Here is a 22,589-nt window from a genome sequence, read left to right as displayed (position 1 = left end):
ATTTAGAGCCCCTGAACATCCTTGCACCACCCAGTAACACATGGTAAAGGTTAATGTGGCTTTTTTGTTGTATATAAATGACTCAGGACGTTTGTAGCTCACTGGTGGGATGGATAACGTTATTACCATGTAATAAGATTTACAAATCAACTGTCTCATTAGCAACCTGGAGAAGCTGCTGCTCATGTTGTAGTTTCTGAACTGACCAAGACAGGGGCTGAAAGCTGTGCAGGAGGCTGGGGCAGGACGGCAGTGCCTGAGCCAGCACTGGGCACGGGGCTGGGCTCACGTTCAGGAGCTGAGGCAGGGTTACTGCTCTGAGCTCCCCTTCCTGGGCAATGCCATGGGCCTTCTCCTGCCTGGTCTGAGTGGTCACCCAAGCGTGCAGACAGGGTTTGAGCAGATCTGTCCAAGGCTCTGAGGTGTTGGAGCCAAAGCCCAGGCTGTTCAGACCCCCTTGTTTGCTTTGGGTGCACAGGGAAGCTTCAGCATCTTCCAAGGGATTGTCCTTACACTCTATTAATGTGGATTGCTGGAGACCCTGCTGTTCTGGTTAGATGTTCAGTTGCCACCAAGATGACTTGCAGGGGCTCTGATATCATTTGATTAATTGAGCTGTAACTTGCCTGGGGGGGAGGATGAGGCTGGAGGGGGCAACTGCCACCAGTGCCAGGTTCTGGATGTGGGAAGCAGGAGATCTCCTGCAGGCAGATGTCACCCATGGGTGAGCCATTGCTGGTGGGAAGACCAGCACAGAGAACTCCTGCTTTGCCCCTTCTCCAGCTTCTGTAACCCCCAGGCAGGAGGGAGGGGGGGTTGCTTTTCCCCAAGCAGCAACAAATATTGCTGTCCCCAGAGTGCAGGAGCCTCTTAGGAGCTGGGCAAGCACCAAAAGGTCTGCTTGTCTGGCTTGACCTGCTCTCCAGAGCCAGGTTTGCATCCCACAGCCTTTTCATATGACATGGAGGAATGGCATCACAAGTGCAGCCTGGCAGCAATCTGGTTTCCTCTGCTGCACTGGAACCATTTGGGCCCCACTGGGAACCTCTCCGGGCAGCATCAGCACACAGCCCCCCTCCCCTCCCCGAGCCTTATTGAGTTTATACACACACTTCAGGACAAATCTTTGCTAATAGAGTTCGGATTTCTTCCTTCCTGCTTCCCAGATGCTCCTGTCTCTGGATACAAATGACAGAAAGGGCACAAAATGTTTTCAAGAAGTTTATTTGTTTCGGCTCAGAAAAGCAAGTGAAGGGTCCTGCCAGGAGAGAGCTCTCAGTGGCTGTGGTGCCTCTCAAACCTTCTGGGTTTGTCTTTTTCACAACGAAAAATGTGAAAAGGGGAAGGGTTTTAAAGCTGGATGAGGAAGGGCACAGTACAGGGATTGGGGGTTTAGTGGTGCACATCACTTCCCTGCTTCCACAGGGAAACCTCCTATGGTGGTGATGTGATTGCAACCTGCTGGCAGGCTCGGAGCAAGGCGTGCTGGCAGGGTTTGGTGTTGTGAGGGATGTGGGTTTAGCTCTGGATACTTGTGCCTGAAAGGCTGGGTAATGGCACGTTGGGCTCCATTTCCCCGTGCTGTTCCCAGGAGGGTGACTTTGTCATCCGTGTGCGTGAGGAGAGGAAGAGGAACGTGGCTGCTGGTCTGGCGAGTGGAGGCTGAGGAGATGCTGAGGAAAAGCAGAGCTGGGGGAGGAAAATTGCCCACCTGTTCCCGTCGGTACAAGCTTCCATTTTTGGACACATGCACTTTCCAGCTCAGCTCCCCACGAATGCCACATTCTCCCTCTTTTCATGCATGGCAGTGACCTCAGAGTGTGTGCAGGGAGTGACAGCTCTCAGCACCCACCCCACCCCCCCCGATGCTCCCCCAACCTTTTGCTGCTTCTTCAGTTTTACTGCAACTCCTGCTGCAGCTGACAATATCCACTAAGGTTTAAAAACCTGCCACGGCTTTACTTAAAGAAGGACAAAGTCTTCTCACCCACCAGGTGTAAACAGCTTTTTATTTCTGAAGCTCTGTGCTCGTGTGGTGCCAGCCCTGTCCCTCGAGGTGCCCCTGACACTGTCCCTGTCTTCTCTTTGCAGTTTGCTGCTTCGTCGTGCACAAGCGGTGCCATGAGTTTGTCACCTTCTCCTGCCCGGGTGCTGACAAGGGCCCTGCCTCTGATGTAAGTACCATGTCCAGCACCTCCAGCACCTCCAGCACCTCCAGCACCTCCAGCACCTCCAGCCCAGGCTGGTGGGGGCTTTGCAGGTCCCTCTGCCTCACAGCCCCTTGCAGGTGTTGCTCCTGCAGTGTTCTTGCCTGGTGACATTTCTGTGCTGCTGTTTCCCAGGCATCTCTAACTCAGAGTTATTCGTAGCTGTGGGAGCTGCCCTCTATCTTTGAGATGCTTAAACCACTTTAAACCCCCCCCCATAACGTGTTCCCAGCAGAGCAAGGGGAACGTCCACGAATGCAGAGACGTTCTCCTTTGGGGCTGTGTCTGCCTCAGTTTCCCCATCAGCAAAGTGATGTTGCCAGGCTCTGCCACCTTGAGCAGAGGTTTCAGCTTTGGGGTAATTAACACACAGGAAGCACTCAGTGCTAATGAGCTGGTTTAATCCTCCAGTAGCAGACTGGCCAGTGTGTCCTGGGCTGAAGAGGACTCTGCTGGGCTTGGTTCAATGTCTCCATCAATCCCTGTTGTTCATCAGATGCCTGTGATTTTGCTAGCCTGTAGGTAGCATTTGGGAACATGTCTGTCCTTGCTGCTCCTCAGCTCATCACTTTTTCCAAAGCATCACTGCCCTGTCATTATTTCAGGGCTGGTCCCACATTACCCACAGTTTTTTGGGCATTATTTGGTGTTGATTCTCTCGGCTGCAGCATCCCTGCTCCTCACCCCAGGGGCTGCTCACTGAAAGCAGGCACTGTTTTTTCAAGCCTGTTTCATATCATCTCGCAGGTTTAATTAAATCAATGTGTATGTTTCGTCTTCTCAAGGGAGAAAAAAAGAAAAGCAACCCACAGGCACACTCTTGCTTGGGATCTGCACAGTCAGTGTTGCTGCGTTTGCTCCGACCCCCTGGGAGGCACCGAGCTGGCCAGGCAGCACTGACAGGGATGAGAAAATCACTGGGAAGCACCAACTTAGGTGTGACTTTTGGAAAACACTGTTGCTTGTCTTTAAAAACCAGAGCTACCCACCCAAATGCCTGCTAACTGAGCCCCCATCCTTAGATTCCCTAGGACTTAATTTCCTGGTGAATCCCTGTGCTTTTAGGGGCCAGTGGGAGAGCTGGAGCACTGTTTGATAAGCCCAGTTTTATCTCCACTTCCCAGCAGATAAGCAGTCAATATATTATATGGTTTTTTGAAATCCACCCTCCCTGGGGACTGTGCATACAGCTGTGGCTTCCCTTGCTTTCCTTTCTTCTCAGTAGAGGCTGCTGCTAATTGTGGGGGATTGGTGGCTGTTGAACCTTAAAAATGAGTTAGTGGAGGGGAAAAGGAGATGCCAAGCCAGGAGAGGCTTGTGGACCCACAGACACACTGGTCCTGCTGCCACTTTATGGGCTGCAAACCCAGGGGACAGTGACAGGGTGGGCTGGGGACAGGGACCTGCTCCACCAAACCCCCATCTGCTGTGGGACTGAGACAGGGATGGAGGCTGCAGTTCCCACTGGTGTAAAGCTCAGGTTTTCCTCTGCTCTCTTGTTGCTAATAACCCCAGGGGGAACCCAGAGTGAGCTGGGGTGGTGTCAGCCACAGGGAGCATCTGTGGTGTAACCCTTAGAGCTGTTGTTGGGGTGTAACCCTTAGAGCTGTGCCTCTTTTTGGGGTGTAACCCTTACAACTGTGTCTCTCATTGGGGTGTAACCCTTAGAACTGTGCCTCTTGTTGGGGTGTAACCCTTATGGCTGTGCCTCCTTTTGGGGTGTAACCCTTAGAGCTGTTGTTGGGATGTAACCCTTATGGCTGTGCCTCTTGTTGGGGTGTAACCCTTAGAGCTGTGCCTCTCATTGGGGTGTAACCCTTAGAGCTGTGCAGCCTGGGAACTGGATTTCCTTTCACATTCAGATCCAATGAAATTGAGCAGAAAGAACGAGTTTCATTTCCTGCACTGGTGTGTGCTGGGGGCTGCAGTGAGCCCCAGGCTGGAGCAGAGCTGGGAGGGCAGAGGAGTGCAGAAAAAAAAAAAAAAAAAGAGTAAAAGCAAAACCATTTTCTAACTTTACTCTTTGATCCCTGTATCTTTTGGTATTTTTACCCCTGTATCTTTTGGTATTTTTACCCCTGTATCTTTTGGTATTTTTACCCCTGTATCTTTTGGTACTTTTACCCCTGTATCTTTTGGTGTTTCACAGTTACTTGAGAATCAAGGAGAAAAACCTTTTGCACGCCAGGCAGTGCTGGGTGTGGATGCTGAATCCTGTCTGGGTGACAGCAGCTCCTGACACAGCTCCTGTGTGAAGCTGTGTGTGTGCCCCAGTGCCCCAGGGGAGGTGGTTTTTGGGGGCTCAGGCAGGTAGCCCCGGGGACAGGCTGATGGCTCAGGCTTTCCTCAGTAAACCAAAACCCCCAGAGAGCAGAGAAATGTCAAAGTCCCTCTCTGTTCCCACTGCCTGGTCCTGCTTTGGAGAAGTTCTCTGTTGGGTCTGCTTGTGTTTGAACCTCCTCAAGGAGTGACAGCATCTGTGTGTGTGTGTGTGTGTGTGTGTGTGTGTGTGTGTGTGTGTGTTTAACCTTGCCAAACCTACTGAGTAGGAATTTTCCATCTAGGAGAGGGAGGACAAATTACACCGTGGTGATAGGGCCTCTCAGTTAAAAAAAAAAAAAAAATTAATTGCTTCTTGCAGTAGAGATTGAAGCTGTAGCTATAAATGCTGGTGCTGAAGACACTGGGGCTGCTGTCCTGCTCAGTGGCTCTGAAGTCATGGCAGGGGTTATTTTTTTAATGGCTGAAGGTATGCTTGCTGGTGGGTCCCTGCTGTGGGCAGTGGTGATGCTGAAGCACCGTGGGTGTCACAGAGCCCCGGGGAGTGTCCCTGTTTGTCCAGGAGGTTCCCTTCTGTCACTGCTTTTGGTGTGTGCTGGGCTTTGGAGGGATGCTGAGGGGGCTGGGGCTGGGTCTCTGCATCCCCCGAGTGCTGCAGGTAGCTCTGTTGAGCTGTTCTGCAGGGGGTGCCCAGCCTTGGGCCACCAGGGCCACCGAGAGCCTCTGCTGTGTCTGCTGACACTCCCTGCCCCTCTCTTGTTCTCCTGAGCTCAGGGGTCAGACCGAGCACACCCGCTGAAGCTGGAGTTCTCTGAGGCATGGCAAGGTCCTCAGGAGCTGAAGTCAGGCACGTGTAATGGAATGCAGCTGGGAAACCTAATTATACTTGGAGCTATTAGTAGAATGCATAATTATTTAAATTGTAGGAAAAAAAAAATCATTAAGATGACCTTCTTTGCATTATCCTGTTAAAGGTCATCTAATCAGGATGCATTAATAAATATCAGAGTTGCTGTGGGAGCAGAACAGCCCAGTGTGGCTTTGGGCTGGTTTTTCCATTTAGTTTTCCCCCCTTTGCAGCTGTAGGAAGGGATTTCTGTAATGCCATCACCACAAAGCCTTTGTTTCTTCCATGCTCTGTTTGCTGGCAGCAGAATCATTTCATCTTTGTCTTGGGCTCCTTCTTCCTTGGAAAACTCCTAAGCTGAGTGTTTGTACTGACAAAGAATTCCTGCCAGACACTGAGAACAAGGGACACTTGTCAGGGGGGGTCCTACAGAGGATGCTGGGGTCAGAGGTCCCAGGATGGGTACAAGGAAGTTCACTCCACTTCCCCACCTTTGGTCTCTTCTCTCCAGTGTTTGGGGCTGGCAACAATTAGCAATGAGATGTCAGCAGCAGGAGGAGTGAAGATGCCACTGGTCCTACCTGAAAATCAGCTGAGTTTCTTCTTTCTGGGAGCTCCTCTGGGGGGAAGGGGTGCCCAATGCTGGGTGGTCCCTTTGTCCAGGGCAGCATCATGGGCTGTGCCTGCTGAGGATGGAGGTGGGATGCACAGCTGCCTTCCCCTCCTCCAGATGTGAGCCAGGACCTTCCTGCTAACACTGCTCAGGAAAAAAAATTGGTTTGTCTTTTTATTATAATTATTTTTTACTCAGTAAGTGCATTTCATTTGGTGTGGGCAGGAGCAAGAGAAGAATAACTGACACCCTGATCCCTCTGCACTTGTCTGACCAGCAGATGAGATCTTTTCTCAATAAAACTGTATTAACTTTGCTGGAAGCTGCCCAAGGCAGCTTGGATCTGTGGCTGTGGTGCTGGGGTTGCTGGCTGTGCTGGCCAGCCCTGTGCCAGCAGGTGGGGATCTGCAGCAGCTCCTGGCTGTGATGGGGCTGCCAAAACTCTGTCCTCACCAAAAACCAGGGGGGGTGTCCCGCTCTGGTGGCCTCTGTTGTCTTTGGTTCACCTTCCCTCCCCCCCTCCCTGGGGACAATGCCAGGACCTGGAGCGATGATGCCACCCGGAGCTCCCTCACTCCCTGACACAGCTCGGACAGTCCGGGATGTCCCCAGGGGGACCCCCAGGCTTTTCCCTCCAGTGTCACCTTTGGAGCTGGGCTCAGGCCACCGTGGTCTCTCTGAGTTGTTCCCTCAGGACGGGGGAGGATTTTCCCCAGAAAAAAAACTTGGGAACAAAGTGCGAGGTGTTTGGATTTCCATCCTCTGCCCGGGTTCCGTCGGGTGCAGCCCTCGAGCTGTCGCCGTGCTGTGTTTGCTCTGTTCTGCCCGAATTGCTGTGAAATTCCCTTTGGAGCAGCCCCTGCACACGAGCTGTCTCCGTGCTCCCTCGGAAGAGATAACGCGAAGCTTTCCCCGCAGGGAGCTGGGCAAAGCAGGGGGTGCAGTCCGGAGCCAAACCTCGCTGGGTGCTGTGTAGAGCCCAGGAAATTCCGGCAGCCCCGAGGGTTGGGATCAGGCTCAGCGCTGGGTGCGGGGCCGGACCAACCCGGGAGCGATGCGGGAGGAGGAGCCGGGACCATCGGGAGGGACCCGAGTGCCCTTCCCGTCCCGTTCCTGGTGGAAATGAGCCCGAGAGAGCCGGGCAGGTGGGATAAACGTTGTATGGCTCACCCGGCTGGGCCTGAGGAAGGGTTTGGTCCTCTGCTGCCCCAGGAGGGGTGATGCCCCTGGCTCCCTCCAAGCCCCCCAGAGCCGAATTTAAGGCAGAAATAAATAAAAGCCCAGAAAGCTCCAGTGCAGCGTTTGCAGCTCTGGGTTCCGCAGGACAGGAGGGTGAGGAGCAGCTGCTACAGAACGGCCTCACCTGCCAGCCAGGGCTGTGCCACCTCTGGGACCATCCCCTGCCCCCCTGAGAGCCCCCCTCCAGCATCACCCTGGCCCCTGCCACCAGCTGCCTGCCCTGGCTCCTGCACCCATCAGGGCTGAGAGGGAAGATGAGCATCACCCGTGGGGACCTGCAGACAGGTCGGGGGTGGAGGCAGAGGGGCTGCTGAGCTGGGATGAGGCTCTGCTGAGATGTGCTCTGAGGGCCTCAAAGGTCAGGAGTTGAGTCCTCAGTCATTAATTGGATGTCTGGTGTTCCTGGGAGAGCAGGAGAGCCTGGGCTGCAGAGCCACAGGGTGCACAGGGTGGGGTGGGAGCAGGGGTAGGAGCAAAAGAGGTGTGGGGGGCTGAGACTGAGGTTCTGACTCCTCTTTATTTATTTACTTGGCTTGCAGTGCCCTGAAAAGGTGTTTTTCCTAACACCCAGGCACCCTTCCAGGCCATTAAAAAGCCAGTCAGCTCAAATGACTGACCCAGGAGCTGTGCCTCATCCCTAACCCTTAAGCAATTAACCTGAGATGAAGTTAAGCCAGGTGCTATTTGCCATTGTCCCTCCATTGTCCCCCTTGTCCCTGTGGGGCTGCTGGTACCCAGCCTGCTGAATGCCCAGCAGGTTCCCCTCTGGACCCAGAACTGAGGCCAGCAGAGATGTTCTGTTGTTTAGTCCCATCTCCTGCATGACTTTGTGTTGTCTTGAAGTTGCTCTGCATTGAGCTGAATCACCAAGGTTTGAGCAGGGCTTCCAGAATTGTCTTGCCTGGCATGGAAGATACCAAGAAATACCAAATCCTCCATCTGCCTCAGTCACTGCTTCCAGTGGCTGAGCCTACCTCCCCGTTGAGAAGTTGTTTCTCATTTGAATTTGTGTGGTTTTAACATCTTTGTTAAGGTCTATAGAAAAGGCTGCTGTTTGTTTTAAGAAAGCTCAGAATATTCAGATTTACCCTAAGCAGGATGATTCCCTAGGAGTGTGCTGGGGAGGGCACCAGAGCACAAAGATGTTTACCAGGCAGTCTTAATTTAGATGGAAGTCATGGGTGGTTTCTCTGCTTTACCCTGCTGGGTTGACGTGGAATTTGAGTAGTGTCCAGCCCTGGTGTTGGTCCTTAGGTACCAATTTCACCTGGTGTTTTCTATGTGAAGACCAAGTTATTTAAAAACAATAAATCCTCAGCCAAGCCAGTGCATTTCTTTTTCATTGTTATGGCAACGCATATACAGAATAATAAAGTTGGATCTTGGTGACTGCTGGAAAAGGTCCACACCAGTTGGTGGCAGCTGAGTGAAGTCCATTACCAGCACCTCCAGAGCCAACTGGCACAGGGAACACAGTGAGTGATGGTGCCCTGCCAGCCTTGGATGCAAGTTTCTAATCTTTACCTTTTATTTTCCTCCTAGGATCCCCGGAGCAAACACAAATTTAAAATCCACACGTACTCCAGCCCCACCTTCTGTGACCACTGCGGGTCATTGCTCTACGGGCTCATCCACCAGGGGATGAAATGTGACAGTAAGTGATGGAACTGGGGGCACCAGGGTGGCTCTGGCACCCCAGGCTCCTGGGCAGAGGCTCCCAGCCCACCTGAGCTGCAGCCAAACCCTGTCCTCTCTGCCACCACTGCTGGCACCTGAGGGGCTGGGCACAAGTGGGCACCTTCTCCCCTCTCCTGGGGAGCTCCTGCTGCAGGGAGAGGGAAAGGGAAGGCTTCCTAGCTAGGGGGGAATCCTGCCAGCATTCCCCCCTGCAGCATCCCCTCTGCCCATCCTTCAGCATCCCCTCTGCCCATCCCCAGTATCCCCTCTGCCCATCCCCAGTATCCCCTCTGCCCATCCCCAGTATCCCCCCTGTCCATCCCGCAGCATCCCCCGTGCCCATCCCCAGCATCCCCCGTGCCCATCCCCAGCATCCCTGCCTTGCAGCCCCCCTGCAGCAGGATCCTCTCTCTCTCCATCTCTCCCTTCTCTCCATCGCCGGCTCCGAGTGACACCCGGTGGCCGTGGCGGGGGCTGCGCTGCCACAGCCTCACCAGCGCTCCTGGGTCTGCACAGGAGTAGCTGGGGAATTACTGTACAGAGAGGAGAAAATCGGGGAGGAAAGAGGAAGATGGAGCAATAGCTCACGAATTTTCCCAGTTAATCCCGGGTGTTCCTGCTCCCAAGGTCCATGAGCATCCAGGCTCTGCTGCTCACCCTGTGCTGCCCTCCCTGTGACCACAGGAGCTTGCTGACTGCTGGGGAAGCAGGGTGTTCATTATCACCTTTAAAATGTTACCAAGTAAAAATGATTTTTTTTTTAACAAATGCCCTATTATTATATGTATTTATATATTTATGTGTATACCTTTTCATACAGCTATGTATGCACAGGGAATTCTGAACACCCCTTATCAGCCCCCAGTGAGTCTGGCTGAGGGCCCAGCCTCACACCATGGGTGTGATGGGAGAGAAGTCTGAGAAATCAGCAAAACTCAAATAATGAGAGTATGGGCTGAGAGCTCTGTCCCCTCTGGGGGTTGGGCCCATGGCTGGTGGTGGTGGAAGGTCCCCATGTCCCAGCAGTGCTCCCTGGCTGCAGGGAAGGTCCATTTGCTGCACGTTTAACCCTGAATCCCTCCCAATGGCTGAAAAGGAGGACAAGTTCTCCTCCCCATCCCCTCTGAGCCCTACACGAGCCCCAGCAGAGGTGATGTGAGTGCTGAGTGTCCCTTTTCCCCCCCAGCCTGCATGATGAACGTGCACAAGCGTTGTGTGATGAACGTCCCCAGCCTGTGCGGGACGGACCACACGGAGCGCCGGGGCCGGATTTACATCAGGGCTGACATCGAGAAGGACGTGCTCACCGTGGTAGGTAGGTGGCCCAGGCACAAACCCCACACCCTGGGGACTTCACAGACGATTTTGCTTCCCTGGGACCGGTAAGCATCTCATGAGGTGTCAGCTGTGTTCCTGGGGAGCTTCCCCTGCCTGCAGAGATGGGACTGGAGGTGGGACTGTGTCAGGTGCTGTCTCATGCAGCTCTGTCTCATGGGGCTGAGCCCAATGTGGAGCTGAGGAAGGAGGTTTCCACCCATGCTGGGTCACCCCGGGTGGTTCTGGTCTCAGCAGGAGCTGCCGAGCTGCTGGTGGTTGCTCACAGCAGGGTGTGAAATGCCACCAACCCACCCACACCAAGGGCTGCCACCTCCGAGTGGGCTGGGGATGCTGGGCTGATGACACCAATAATGAGGACCAGATCCTTCTCCATCATCCCACCAGCTCCGGATGGCTTCTCCTGGAGAAGTCTGGATTGCAGCACCCCTAGGGGTGGCAGGGCTGGCAGCAGGAGATGCCACAGCATCATGGGGTTCACTCCAGTGGGATGGGATTAGCTCTGAGGTCCTTCTGCTCATGGGGCTGTGGAGGTCTCTGGGCTGGCTCCTTCTGGCATGGGAGGGCAGGCCCTGCAGAGTCCTGGGGTCCCAGCAAGGGGTGCTCCAGTCCCCCTGCCCCTTCTCCACTTTGGCAGGAGGTGCCCTGAGATGGTCCCTCAGCAGCTCTGAACGTGGTGGGGGTGACCGAGGGTGGGCAGGTGATGGCACCAGTGACCCCATAAGGGACTCGTGAGGATCCTTCCTCACCTAAGGAGATGCTCAGGTGTGATCCAGGGGTGTGAAGAAGAGCCAGGATCTTTTTGCAGCCTAGAGAACTATTAGAAGTGTTTTCCACAAAAATGCCAAATTTACTGAATATACTAAGGAGAAAATGACAAAGGACGGGAGATTTTTTTTTTTTTTTTTTTTTTTTTTTTTTAATTTTTTGTTTGTTTTATTTGTTTTTAAAGAAGAGTTTAAGGGAACCACACAGCCTTGTCTTTCACAAGCTCTGCTTCCCAGGCACCTTCCCTGCAGGTTTGAGGTGGGACCTGGACCAGGGTCCCACCAGAGCCCACCCTCCAGCCCTCTTCCCACAGCTCCCCAGGCAAGGGAGAAACTCCCCCCCCAGCCCCTCTCTCTGCAGCTGGATTTTCTTTCCTTCAGCTGGGCTTGAAAGGCTGTTTTATTTCTGGCCCTTTATGGAGGTGTTGGTGAAAACATGGCATCTGGTGGCTTTTCCAGCAAGGCAGGAAAATGTGCTGAGCTCCCTGGCTGTGCCGCATCGCTGATGAGGGAGTGGGAGCACTCGGGGAGGGGAGAGACTGGGGGGTGCTGGGGGGGGGGTCCCCTGCCTGCCTGCCCCCCAGCACGTGAGGGGATGGGAATTTCCACCCCAAAACTCAGAGGGGAGGTGGCAATATCTGCAGGGACCTGCAGAGGTGTGGGAGCTGCGTGCTGCTGCCCTCAGTGCCAGGTTTTGGCTCCTCTCCTGGGGGACACACACAGATATTCCCACAGCCCCCCAGCAAGTGGGGGCTGTGCCAAAAAACCCACCCGTGTGTCTTCTGCAGGACCTGCCCTGTCCACCCTGGGGTGGCCCCTGGGGACACGGCTGGAGAGTGGCTCTGCAGGCACCCAGCCCAGCGTGGGGAGGCTGAGCTGGGGGCAGGCATCTGCTGGAACAGATTTCTGGTGGAAAGTGCCCTTTTCCAGGTTTTCTGCAGAAATTTCAGTTTGGGGGGAGCAGGGGGTGGATTTCTGTGTAGGAGGGGAGCGACAGCACGACAATGGGTGGGTGGGTGGGTGGGTGATGGAGCTCCTGAGCCTGGTGGAGATGGGGTTTGAGCCCCACCACGGGGTGCTCAGGGGTTTGGGGTGTCGGATGGGAACCCCATTGCTGCCCCCCTGCCTGCCCTTCCAGCAGAGCTGGAATCAGCAGGATGGAGCAAAGCCGTGGAACTGATTGCCAAAGCACAAATGAGCACAGAGGGGGAAGTGGGAGGGGGGGGAAGAGGCTTCTGTAGAGCCAAGACCAGGGCTGAGCAGCAGGATCTCAAACCAACCTGAACCTGGACCTTGTCCTGCTTGTGGCTGGGGTGCTGTGAGGGATGGAGGAGCTGCTGTTCCCACCTTCCCTGCTTTTCCTAACCCCAGCTCTGCCGGGTTGAGCAGGGGCTCTTGGGGTGCTGGAGGCCACAGCTCAGATTCCAGAGGTTTTCCATCACTTCTGGGCACCTTTGATCCCAGCCCCGTGGTGCCAGGCAGGTTCTGGTGTTGGGACAAGGTCTTCTCTCCATCCCAGCAGGCGTGGAGACCCTGGCCCAGCAGTCCAGCAGCTTCCCCATGGCAGGGAGCATCGCTGCGGGAGGTCCCCGGGCGGTGCGGGGCGGTGCGGGCAGGGAGCGGATCCTGCAGGTGGCAGCACGGGCACGGCCAACGCAGCCGAGGAACCCAACGCTTCCATTTTTTCCTCCACTTGACAAATTTGTCAGGGAGTTGCCATATGCTTTTCGGCAGCCTGTTTTTCTTTCACCTCTCCGTTTTTTGTTTTTTTTTTTTTTTTTTGCTTTTTCGGGGGTTTTTTGGTTTTTGGGTTTTTTGGGGGTTTTTTTGTGGGTTTTTTTTTTTGTTTTTTTTTTTTTTTGTTTTTTGTGGGTTTTTATTTGGTTGGGTTTTTTCTTTTTTTTTACTTATTTATTTTTCTTTTCTCCTCTCTGTGCAGCTAACCTTTTCCTCCCAGAGGAACTGGCACTGGGAACCCCAGCCTTTGGGGTGGTGCCAGGGGAGCAGTGGGTGCTGTGCAGGGGGTAGCTGGGTGCTGTGCCAGGCTCTGCTTCCCTTCAGCAAGGGCTCAGCTCGCTCTTGGCTTTCCTACAGCACTTGGCACAGCCCAGGTCTGCCTACAGCACAGTCTGCCAGAGACCAAGATTGTAAAAATTACATTAATGGCATGAGGGAGATCCAAATTTCAATATTTTTAACCCATTCTGAGTTCTAAAGAACCGAGGCTGGTGAGAGCATCCGTGTCAGGTCCTGGGGGGTGGGCAAGGGGTCTGTAAGGGGGATGCAGAATGTTCTGCACTATTTGTGACCTTGGCCTGAGCCCTGTCCTTGTGCAAGGGCTGCTGGAGTGTGGGGATGATGTTGGGTTCCCTCCTCTCTCCTGGGGGTCTCAGCAGTGTCCTGATGTCCCTGGTGTGGTCCCTGCAGAGCTGAGACCCCCGTGGGATCCCAGCAGAGCTCAGGGTGCAGCCCACACCCCCCCTGTGCCAGCAGGGACTGAAGCCTTGGTATTTACCCAGTGGTGAAGCAAAGCCCTGACCAAAACTAAAGCAGTTATGCTGTGATTAGATAAACACACTGGAAATGCATTAATTAATAATCACTGGCCCGGGAAGATGCAACCATAATGAGTCCTCTGCCTTTTCTATAAGAGTCTGCAAACAGATTCTCCTGCAGAGCATTAATTAAAGGTGGTGGTGCAGGGCAGTGTTAATCCCAGCTCTGGAATGAGGCTGCTCCCAGGCAGGGATGGTTTGAGCTGCTGGAGGGAGGAAGATGAGGAGCTGGAGGTCTGTCTGAGAGCCTTCCCCTCTCCTACCCCTGTCCCAGAGGTGTGGGATGGAGCTGGGGAGCTGGCTGAGCTCCCAGACCTCCCTGCAGCCTCAGAGCTCTCCTTTCCACGGGGTTTTTCCCAGTGCTGGGCAGGGAGAAGCAGAATTATCTGCCTGGAACATGTTGGAAGGGGTCTGCTTGCTTGGAGGTGAAGGGAAAGGATTTGGCAGCCCCGGGTAAAGCTGTCTTTGGGAGCGGGTGGGAGTGGGATTCGTTGTAGGTTTTTTTTTTTTTTTTTCTTTAACATAAAAGTGAGCCCCCATATGGCACTGCATATTTAGCAAAGAACTTTCTGGTCTTTATTTATCCAGCATATGCATCTTGCCTTCCCATGGAAACCAGGGGACCAGCAGCAAACAAGACACGTGGCCCCAGGCAGGTGATGGGGCTGTGCTCTGCTGTCCCCACTGCTTGCTGTGGGGCTGGGAGCAGAGGCTCAGCCCCATCCCCTGGTGCCTGCCATCCCTTTGGTGGGGATGGTCTCCTGGGGGTGGTCTCCTGAGGTGGTCTCCTGGGGGGCTTTGCTGGTGGGGACCTGCAGGAGTCCTTCCCTGGCAGGGAGGGGGATGCTCAGCACTGATCCCTCCCCAGCCCCTGGTGTTTGGCTGCTCTGGAGCTCTCTGCCCACACCTCTGGGGCAGAGCCCCTGCTGGTCTGGGGGAAAGGCTTTGTCCTGCTCCTGCAGCTTCTGGCCAGGACCTCTCCGTGCCAGAGAAGTTGCCTGTAAGAGCTGTGCTCCCTCCTGCTTGGGGTGTCTGGGGTAGTGATATTTCTCCCCATGATTTCCATCGGAGCTGTGGGTGTCTGGCAGAAGTGTCCCTTCCCCAGCCTCTTCCTGCACTTCCAGCTGGCTGGGTAATTAAAAGGTAACGTCCGAATAATTTATTTGGAAACTGTTGCGAATTTGGGAGAATGCATTATTGAAATATCACTCAGCCTGGCCTGGTAGAGGCAGAGCAGGGGACATCAGGTTGCCATGGCAATGGGGCTGTGTCCCCAGGCCAGCACTGCACCTCCCAGCAGTGCCCAGGGCAGGGAGAGCCTTTTCCCCCCTGAAGTCCCCCCCAGGGACCCTCTCCTCTTCCTGACCTCTGCCTGAACCAGGGCAGCACCTCCTCAGCCCCAGGGATTTGAGAGGGGCTGCTTTGGATTGCAAGGCTCTTACTCATGGCTGTTAAGAATGATGTTACTGCTTCCTACTGATGCACAAAACTGTCAGAATATGACAGAGGTTGAAACTATTTTACATCAAATTTAACTGTCAAAGAAATAGCATAAATACTTGGAGGGGAGCAGGTTTCTCCCACCATGAGGTATCACTACTACACTTCTGCAGGTTTTTATTTTTCTTTCACATAAGTGTTGATTTCTGCTTGAAAAGTCAGGAAGCTGCTTAAGGTCAAACAGGAGCATTTTGCTGTTTTAAATGAATAGATAGAATTATTCTCATTAACGAAAGTTTTAGGTCTGCCTGCTGAGATAATAACATGAGGTAATCAAATCTCCTGCTCCAGGGCATAAACTGATGGGCTATGAGGGTCAGGAATGATTTTTCCTCTTCCTTAAAGAAGTGAACAATGGTCTGATAAATGACAAAGGCTTATTCATTTGTCCCCAGAGGATGTTGGGCTGGCCCTTGGGAGGGTGACACACGAAGCAGAGAATTGATCCAGGGTGAGATCATTTGGCATCCTGTCCTCCAAGGGGACATCATCCTGTCCTGCTCCCAGGAGCCAGCAGCTCCCCCCAGCCCTGGGCTCAGTCCTGTCCCTCACCCCCAGGGCACAAAGGGGAATTTCTGCTCTGGGCTTCCTTGCAAGCAGCTTTTCCCCTGGTTATGGCCATCGTGTCCCATCAGACTTTCCATCCCTGATACCTTTGCTCAGACTGAGGCAAGAGAGGAGCCTTCTCCCAGAAGACAAAACCCCCTCCTCGACCTGATCTAGGGACAGATCAGCCCAATTGTATTTAATTTATCAAAGCTGCAATCCAATTACAAACAGTCGAGGTCACCCACAGGTTTGCTCTCCCCTCTCCTGATGGTGCTCAGAACCCCCAGGAGATGCTCAGCACCCCCAGGAGGTGCTCAGCACTCACAGGAGATGCTCAGCTCCCCCAGGAGATGCTCAGCTCCCCCAGAAGGTGCTCAGCTCCTCCAGGAGATGCTCAGCTCCCCCAGAAGGTGCTCAGCACCCCCAGGAGATACTCAATACCCCCAGAAGGTGCTCAGTAACCCCAGGAGATGCTCAGCTCCCCCAGAAGGTGCTCAGCATCCCCAGGAGATGCTCAGTACCCCCAGAAGGTGCTCAGCACTCCCAGGAGATGCTCAGCTCCCCCAGGAGATGCTCAGCACCCCCAGGAGATGCTCAGCTCCTGGAGCAAGCAGCAAATTGTCCCATCAGAAAGTGAAAATAATCTCTTGTGTTGCTCCTTCAGCCTCCCTGGTCTGTGTGTGCTTTGCACTGACACTTGCTTTGTGTGACACACGGTTGTGTCTCCCTTATCCCATAATACTCATGTCTGTACATACCCAGCTTTACTTCTGGTTTTCATCACTATTTTCACACTTACTCTTGGCATGCAGGGAAACTGTCAATCGTTGGGTACTTTTTTATAGTTTGAATACTGATTTTAATCCTTTTTCTCTTCCCCAGTAAGAGATGCTAAAAACTTAGTTCCTATGGATCCTAATGGCTTGTCAGATCCCTACGTGAAGCTTAAACTAATCCCTGATCCCAAAAATGAAAGCAAACAGAAGACCAAAACTATCAAGTGCTCCCTGAATCCTGAGTGGAACGAGACATTTAAATTGTAAGTACAAGAAAAATGTTTAAATGTGTAAACGAGTTTTTCTCACCCCGCAGAATTAATGCAATCGTATTTGCTCTGATTTAATTATTCAGAGACATTAACCTGATTCAACTGAGAAATAATTCTTTTAGGGCCTCTAAGTGTGACTCAGAAGCTCTCAAACCTCTGCCCTGACCCCTGATCAAAGCTGAGCATTTCAGGGCAGGGACTTTGTTCTCCCTTTGAAATGGATGTGGCTGGAAATTAAATCCTGGAGCCCTGGGTGGCTGTTGAGGACAATCCCTGCATTTTGCATCCCTGTTCTCAGGGGTTGTGGAAGGCCACGGTGCTGCCAGAATAAACCCCATCCCTTCTCCTTCCCTCCCTGGCAGCCAACTGAAGGAGACGGACAAGGACCGGCGGTTGTCGGTGGAGATTTGGGACTGGGATCTGACCAGCAGGAATGATTTCATGGGCTCCTTGTCCTTCGGGATTTCTGAGCTGCAGAAGTCGGGAGTTGATGGATGGTGAGAGTTGCAGTTGGGTTTTTTTCCCCAGTTTTCTTGGTGAGCATCTTGGCGTGGTGCTCAGGGCTGTTGGTGCCAGCCCAGCACTGGGAAACCCCTGAGTGCTGTCCCCATGTCCCCTCTGCCACCCTGACCTGACATTCTCACTCTGTCCCCCCAGGTTTAAGCTGCTGAGCCAGGAGGAAGGGGAATATTTCAATGTCCCAGTGCCTCCAGAGGGAGAAGAAGGAAACGAGGAACTGAGGCAGAAATTTGAGGTGAATGGGTTTTTCCTGGGGTCTCCAGGCTCCTCCTCACTGCCCAACCTCACAGACAGCCCATCACTTCCCTGCTCAGGAAGGGGTCTGAAATCCCATTATTTGAGACAAGTTGTTTCTTACTACAAAGAAAGCAGCACAGCAAAGGGTCCCCTTTTCCTCTGTCTTGCTTCAGACCCCGTCTGTCTGTCCTGTCAGGGCTGCCTGACCCCCGGGCTGTGTGTGCCACAGTGGGTATAGAGCAGGTAAACAAGGGGTTAACTTCCCTCAACACATCCCCAGCACTGAATCCCAGCAGGAGAGGGACAGATCCAGGCTGGCCTGGTGCTCCTGATGCCACCACATGTCACCTGCAGCAGCTCTGCCCACGTCCTGAGGTGCCAGAGCAGAGGATTTGCTCATCTGGTTTTTTGTTGGTTTTTTTTTTTTTTTTTTCTGTTGTGCTGCTGATTATGAACAGAAGCAATTAAGACAAATTAAGATGTTAGTATAATTGGGCTGGAAGCTCATCTCAGGAAGGAACCCTTGCTTAGCCCTTACACACCACAGCAGCCTCTGCAGCCCAGCTGGGGCACTGGGGCCAGGCTGGGTGATGCTTGGCTGGGCTGGCACTGACATCCCAGAGCTGTTCCCGACAGGAAAGCTGCTGGAGCTGTGAGCCTGGGATGCTCAGACAGTAGGGGGAAGCCATGGTTTAATCTCCAATAACCTCCATGCCCCTGTCCCCGTGGTGCCCAGCATTGCTGCACCCAGGGTGTGCAGAGAGGGGAACTGAAGGTGCTGAGGCTCTGACAGATTCCAGTGATGCTTGGGATCAGCTCCCCAAGAGGCTTCAGGGGGGGGAGGTCCATTTGCACGTCCTGGCAGGGACAAGAAGGTGTCCTGAGACAAAAGCTCAGCATGAAGCCCTGCACTACATCCCCTGCCAAGCCTCAGTCTTGATCAACCTCTTGCTGGGGTAGCTTGAGAGATGTGAGCATCAGCTGCTGTGCCATAAATTCAGATGTAGTAAATTAACTGACAAATGGAGTCAGATTATGAAGGTCAAGTGCTTTAAAAAAAAAAATTAAAAATTGGTGAGCAATATTGGGCACACTTTGGTTGTAAACCATAAAGAGGTCTTGGTGGTCTGAGTGTTGGGAGTGTGACAAACAGGGTCTAAAGGGCTTCTCTACTCTGAGGCAGAGAGAGGGGACTCTGCCAGTGGGAGCAAGACCCTTCCCTCAGGGTGGAGATCTCCCTGACTCCTGTTTCAGGCCCTTCTCTTGTAAGATCTTTGCTCCTCCTGGCCAAGCCATGTGCTGAGCCAGTTTTATCAGGAGGTGGCATTGTTCTTCTGTCCTCACTTTGTCCCCTGTGCCCGTGCCCTGGTGCTGCAGGCTCAGGTCAAGTGGCAGTGGCTGAAGGAGCCTCCTCCAGACCCAGGCTCAGGAGCAGCTGCAGGAGGGACCTGGGTGCTGGGTGCTCTCCCAGCTCTCTGCTGGGATGGAGCAAATTAAAAGCTTCTTCCTTCCCCCCTCCTCAGGTTGTTTTTCCCCCCTCTGCTCAGGACAGAAAGCCTTGGTCAGTCCCCTGGGCATCCCTGGTGCTGCTGTGGGCATCTGGGGGGACCTGGGCTGGGGGGTGAGGTCCCAGGGGAGCCCCGCAGTGCCCTGCAGTTGCACTGCAGCTTGTTTTCACAGAGATTAATTTAATATCAAATCTGATCTGACAGGGTGGGTTTTCAGCTGTGATGGTGTATTTGGGAAGCTTTCACAGAATATGACTGTTTTGCCTGCTGATAAGTACACGTTTCTCTTGGAGGTGGCTCTGAGACAGACAGGGAGAGGGCTGCTGCAGGGAGTTACACAACGTGGGCTTCCCAGAGGATGCTCTGCTGGGGCTGCCCCTCTTTGGATCTGTGGTTTGGATCTGTGGCTTGGATCCGTGGTTTGGATCCGTGGTTTGGATCTGTGGTTTGGATCCATGCTTTGGATCCATGGTTTGGATCTATGTTTGGATCCGTGGTTTGGATCCGTGGTTTGGATCTGTGGTTTGGATCCATGGTTTGGATCCATGGTTTGGATCTGTGGTTTGGATCCATGCTTTGGATCCATGGTTTGGATCCATGGTTTGGATCTGTGGTTTGGATCCATGCTTTGGATCCATGGTTTGGATCTGTGGTTTGGATCCATGGTTTGGATCTGTGGTTTGGATCCATGGTTTGGATCCATGGTTTGGATCCGTGGTTTGGATCCATGGTTTGGATCCATAGTTTGGATCTGTGGTTTGGATCCATGGTTTGGATCCATGCTTTGGATCCATGCTTTGGATCCAAGCTCCACAAGCACCTTGCAGCTGAAACCTTCGTGAGTGGCAAAAGGCCAAGTGTTGAGTGCCCAAGGCACATTTCTGCTGGAGATAATGTTATTTTTTTTTTGCTTGAGCAGGATTTTGAACAGCAGGGCACAGCTTTTGTTTCACCCTTGGTGTGCCATGCCCTGGCTGGGGGGGCTCCTCGTGCTGGGCTGAGCACCAGCCCCAGGAGACCCTGCCTTTCATTTTCAGTGCAGGAGTTTTTCAGACGTTTGTAGGGGCTGCAGGTGACCTTGAGTGGAGAATTCTGCAGCATGGAGAACCTTGGGAGAACCAATTAGCAGCAGCAAAGGCTTGGAGATTACTTGTGAGGCTCCTATCTGGAGGAGCTGTGAGCAGCAGCCAAATGGAAGTGCTGGGATCGGGTTAATGGAATTTCATGCTAGGCTGAGCTCAGTGCAAGCCTCACACTCCCGCATATTTCTGAAAATTAAAGCTGAATAAATTGTGAGATAGCTTTTACAAAGGGTGGTTCAGCAAATTAGAGAGCCCCTGGACCAAGGAGGAGGTCCCGGGGTGTTGTGTTTAACAAAGGAGAGGTTTGGTGAGGCTCCTCACTGAGCAGTCCTGGTGCAGCAGCCCGGGGGGGACAGGGGGGGTTTGCTCTGCCCTGCTCTGTGCCAAGGGGGGGTTGTGGCCTGAACTGGCACCAGGGGGTGACTCTCTCCAGGGTCAGGGAGGGACCGAGGTGGAGCTGGATGAAAACTCTGTTTTACCTGAATCTCTTCATATTCACCCATCTGTTCCTGGAGAGGTGAGAGGCAGAAGCCAGCTTGGAGGGACAAGGGACAAGAGCTGGTGTAAGGCTCTGTCCTCTCCTCTGGATGGCTCAGGGCACACTGGCACCAGCCAGCCCATGCCACGTGCTGGGAACATCCCCTGTGGTGCCCTCCTTGGTGCTGTCCCTGTCACACTGGTGGGAAGGTTCCCATAGCTCAGGGTCTGACCTGGACAGGAGCTGCTTAACAGGGGATCTCAGGAGCACTCCTGGCTTTATAATAATCTCTCTTCACAGTTGTTTGGTTTTTTTTTTTTCCTGTAACTTTTCCTGATTTCTTCCTGTCCCCTCTCCACCTTCACAGAGAGCCAAGATTGGAGCGGGGTCCAAAGCAGTGGATGAGAAGACAACAAATGCCATTTCCAAATTCGACAACAACGGGAGCAGGGATCGGATGAAACTCTCAGACTTCAATTTCCTGATGGTGCTGGGAAAAGGCAGCTTTGGGAAGGTCTGGTACAACCCCTGCCCGTGCTCCCTCTCTGTGTTTGACACGTGTGTCTCTGGTGTCTCTGAGCTGCTCCAGTGTGACCCATCCTTGCCCTGCTGGGAGCACTGGTGTCAGGGGAATGGGAGCCCAGTTTGTTCTGGACTGTGGGACTGCTGTGTCACAGTGGTGAAGACTGTGACTGGACCATCACAAAAATCAGATGTGTTTTTTGGGAAAGCAGGGTGTGTCTTTAAAAGCTCTTTTTTTCATTTGGCTTTTCTTTTTTTTTTTTTTCCCTCTAATAATTAGAAATATCCATGAACATTTTAATTAACTTTCCAGACCGGTTATGAGTGGTAACAGAATTTAATTCTTCTAGTAATTATGTGACTTGAAGCCTTCATTTTCCTTGGGGTCTTGCCAGCTCTGTCACGGTTTCCATTAGAAACACCAGTCCTTGGGTGGCTTCACAGCCCGGAGCAGACAGGAGGCTGGGCTGGTTCTGATGTTTGCTGCTCTGGGTGAGGAACAGGCAATTCCCTGATTAAGGAATTGCCCTAATTGTAGGGAAATATGGCTCTGCTCTGGGGCACACCTCTTGGGCAGGTGGAAGAGGTGAGGAGGGGATGCCAGGGGACTGATGCTCACCCATCACCTGCTGAGCATAAGGGCTGAACCCTCATCTCAGCTGCTCCCAGTTCCCTCCTCCAGCCTTTTGCCACCAATGTTGGAGCTCTGGGAGGTCCCAGTCTCTCTGGATATGTGTGTTTGCTCCCTTGGCTGAGGTGGAGAGCTCGGAGATCCCCTGAGCCATCTGGACAGAAGGAGAACAGAGAGTTCCAAATGGTCCCCAGTGTCAGCTCATGGGTCCCTGGAAGGGATGCTGTGGGGAGAGGATGCTGTGGGGAGGGGGATGCTGTGGGGAGGGGGATGCTGTGGGAAGGGGATGCTGTGGGGAAGGGGATGCTGTGGGGGGAGGATGCTGTGGGAAGGGGATGCTGTGGAGAGAGGATGCTGTGGGGAGGGGGATGCTGTGGGAAGGGGATGCTGTGGGGAGGGGGATGCTGTGGGAAGGGGATGCTGTGGGAAGGGGATGCTGTGGGGAGGGGGGCTGTGGGGAAGGGGATGCTGTGGGAAGGGGATGCTGTGGGGAGGGGGATGCTGTGGGAAGGGGATGCTGTGGGAAGGGGATGCTGTGGGGAGGGGGGCTGTGGGGAAGGGGATTCTGTGGGGAAGGGGATGCTGTGGGGAGGGGGCTGTGGGGAGGGGGATGCTGTGGGGAGGGGGATGCTGTGGGGAGGGGGATGCTGTGGGGAAGGGGATGCTGTGGGGAGGGGGCTGTGGGGAGAGGATTCTGTGGGGAAGGGGATGCTGTGGGGAGGGGGGCTGTGGGGAGGGGGCTGTGGGAAGGGGGATGCTGTGGGGAGGGGGCTGTGGGTGCCTGGTGCTTTCCAGCTTGGCTGTGGGTGGGCAGCAGAGGGAGCAGGAAAGCCCCACTCGTGGTGCCCTTGCTGTTCCCCAGCTGCCCCAGGTACACATCCCAGTCCCTGCATCCCTTCTTTCCCCTTTTGTCTCCCTCCCAACAGCCAATTAATCCCTTTGAAACTCTGTGCCTGGCATCTGGAAGCTGTGTAGTTGTGGTTTCCCCCCCCCCC

At 53.6% G+C, this 22,589-nt stretch overlaps 2 protein-coding genes across 15 annotated transcripts in view; one reads left to right on the top strand and one right to left on the bottom strand.

Moving 5' to 3' along the window:
- ARHGAP17 (Rho GTPase activating protein 17) overlaps window positions 1-22,589 on the bottom strand; it is a 268,089-nt gene that overhangs the window by 126,439 nt on the left and 119,061 nt on the right. The gene's annotated exons all lie outside the window — the stretch shown is intronic.
- Window positions 1-22,589, top strand: part of PRKCB (protein kinase C beta) — an 84,286-nt gene that overhangs the window by 34,213 nt on the left and 27,484 nt on the right. For 3 of the 4 annotated variants that reach the window (XM_071760554.1, XM_071760553.1, XM_071760555.1), the window contains exons 3-9: window positions 2,092-2,174; window positions 8,729-8,840; window positions 10,050-10,178; window positions 16,452-16,608; window positions 16,980-17,114; window positions 17,275-17,371; window positions 20,809-20,955. In XM_071760554.1, the coding sequence (XP_071616655.1) occupies window positions 2,092-2,174; window positions 8,729-8,840; window positions 10,050-10,178; window positions 16,452-16,608; window positions 16,980-17,114; window positions 17,275-17,371; window positions 20,809-20,955 (860 nt within the window). Of the gene's footprint in view, window positions 1-1,879; window positions 1,997-2,091; window positions 2,175-8,728; window positions 8,841-10,049; window positions 10,179-16,451; window positions 16,609-16,979; window positions 17,115-17,274; window positions 17,372-20,808; window positions 20,956-22,589 lie in introns of those variants that run through there. The other variant, XM_071760556.1, reaches the window with a different exon arrangement.

This window comes from Heliangelus exortis, chromosome 17 (assembly GCF_036169615.1).
Source record: "Heliangelus exortis chromosome 17, bHelExo1.hap1, whole genome shotgun sequence".
Lineage (NCBI taxonomy): Eukaryota > Metazoa > Chordata > Aves > Apodiformes > Trochilidae > Heliangelus > Heliangelus exortis.
This window is presented reverse-complemented; position numbering and strand designations above follow the sequence as displayed.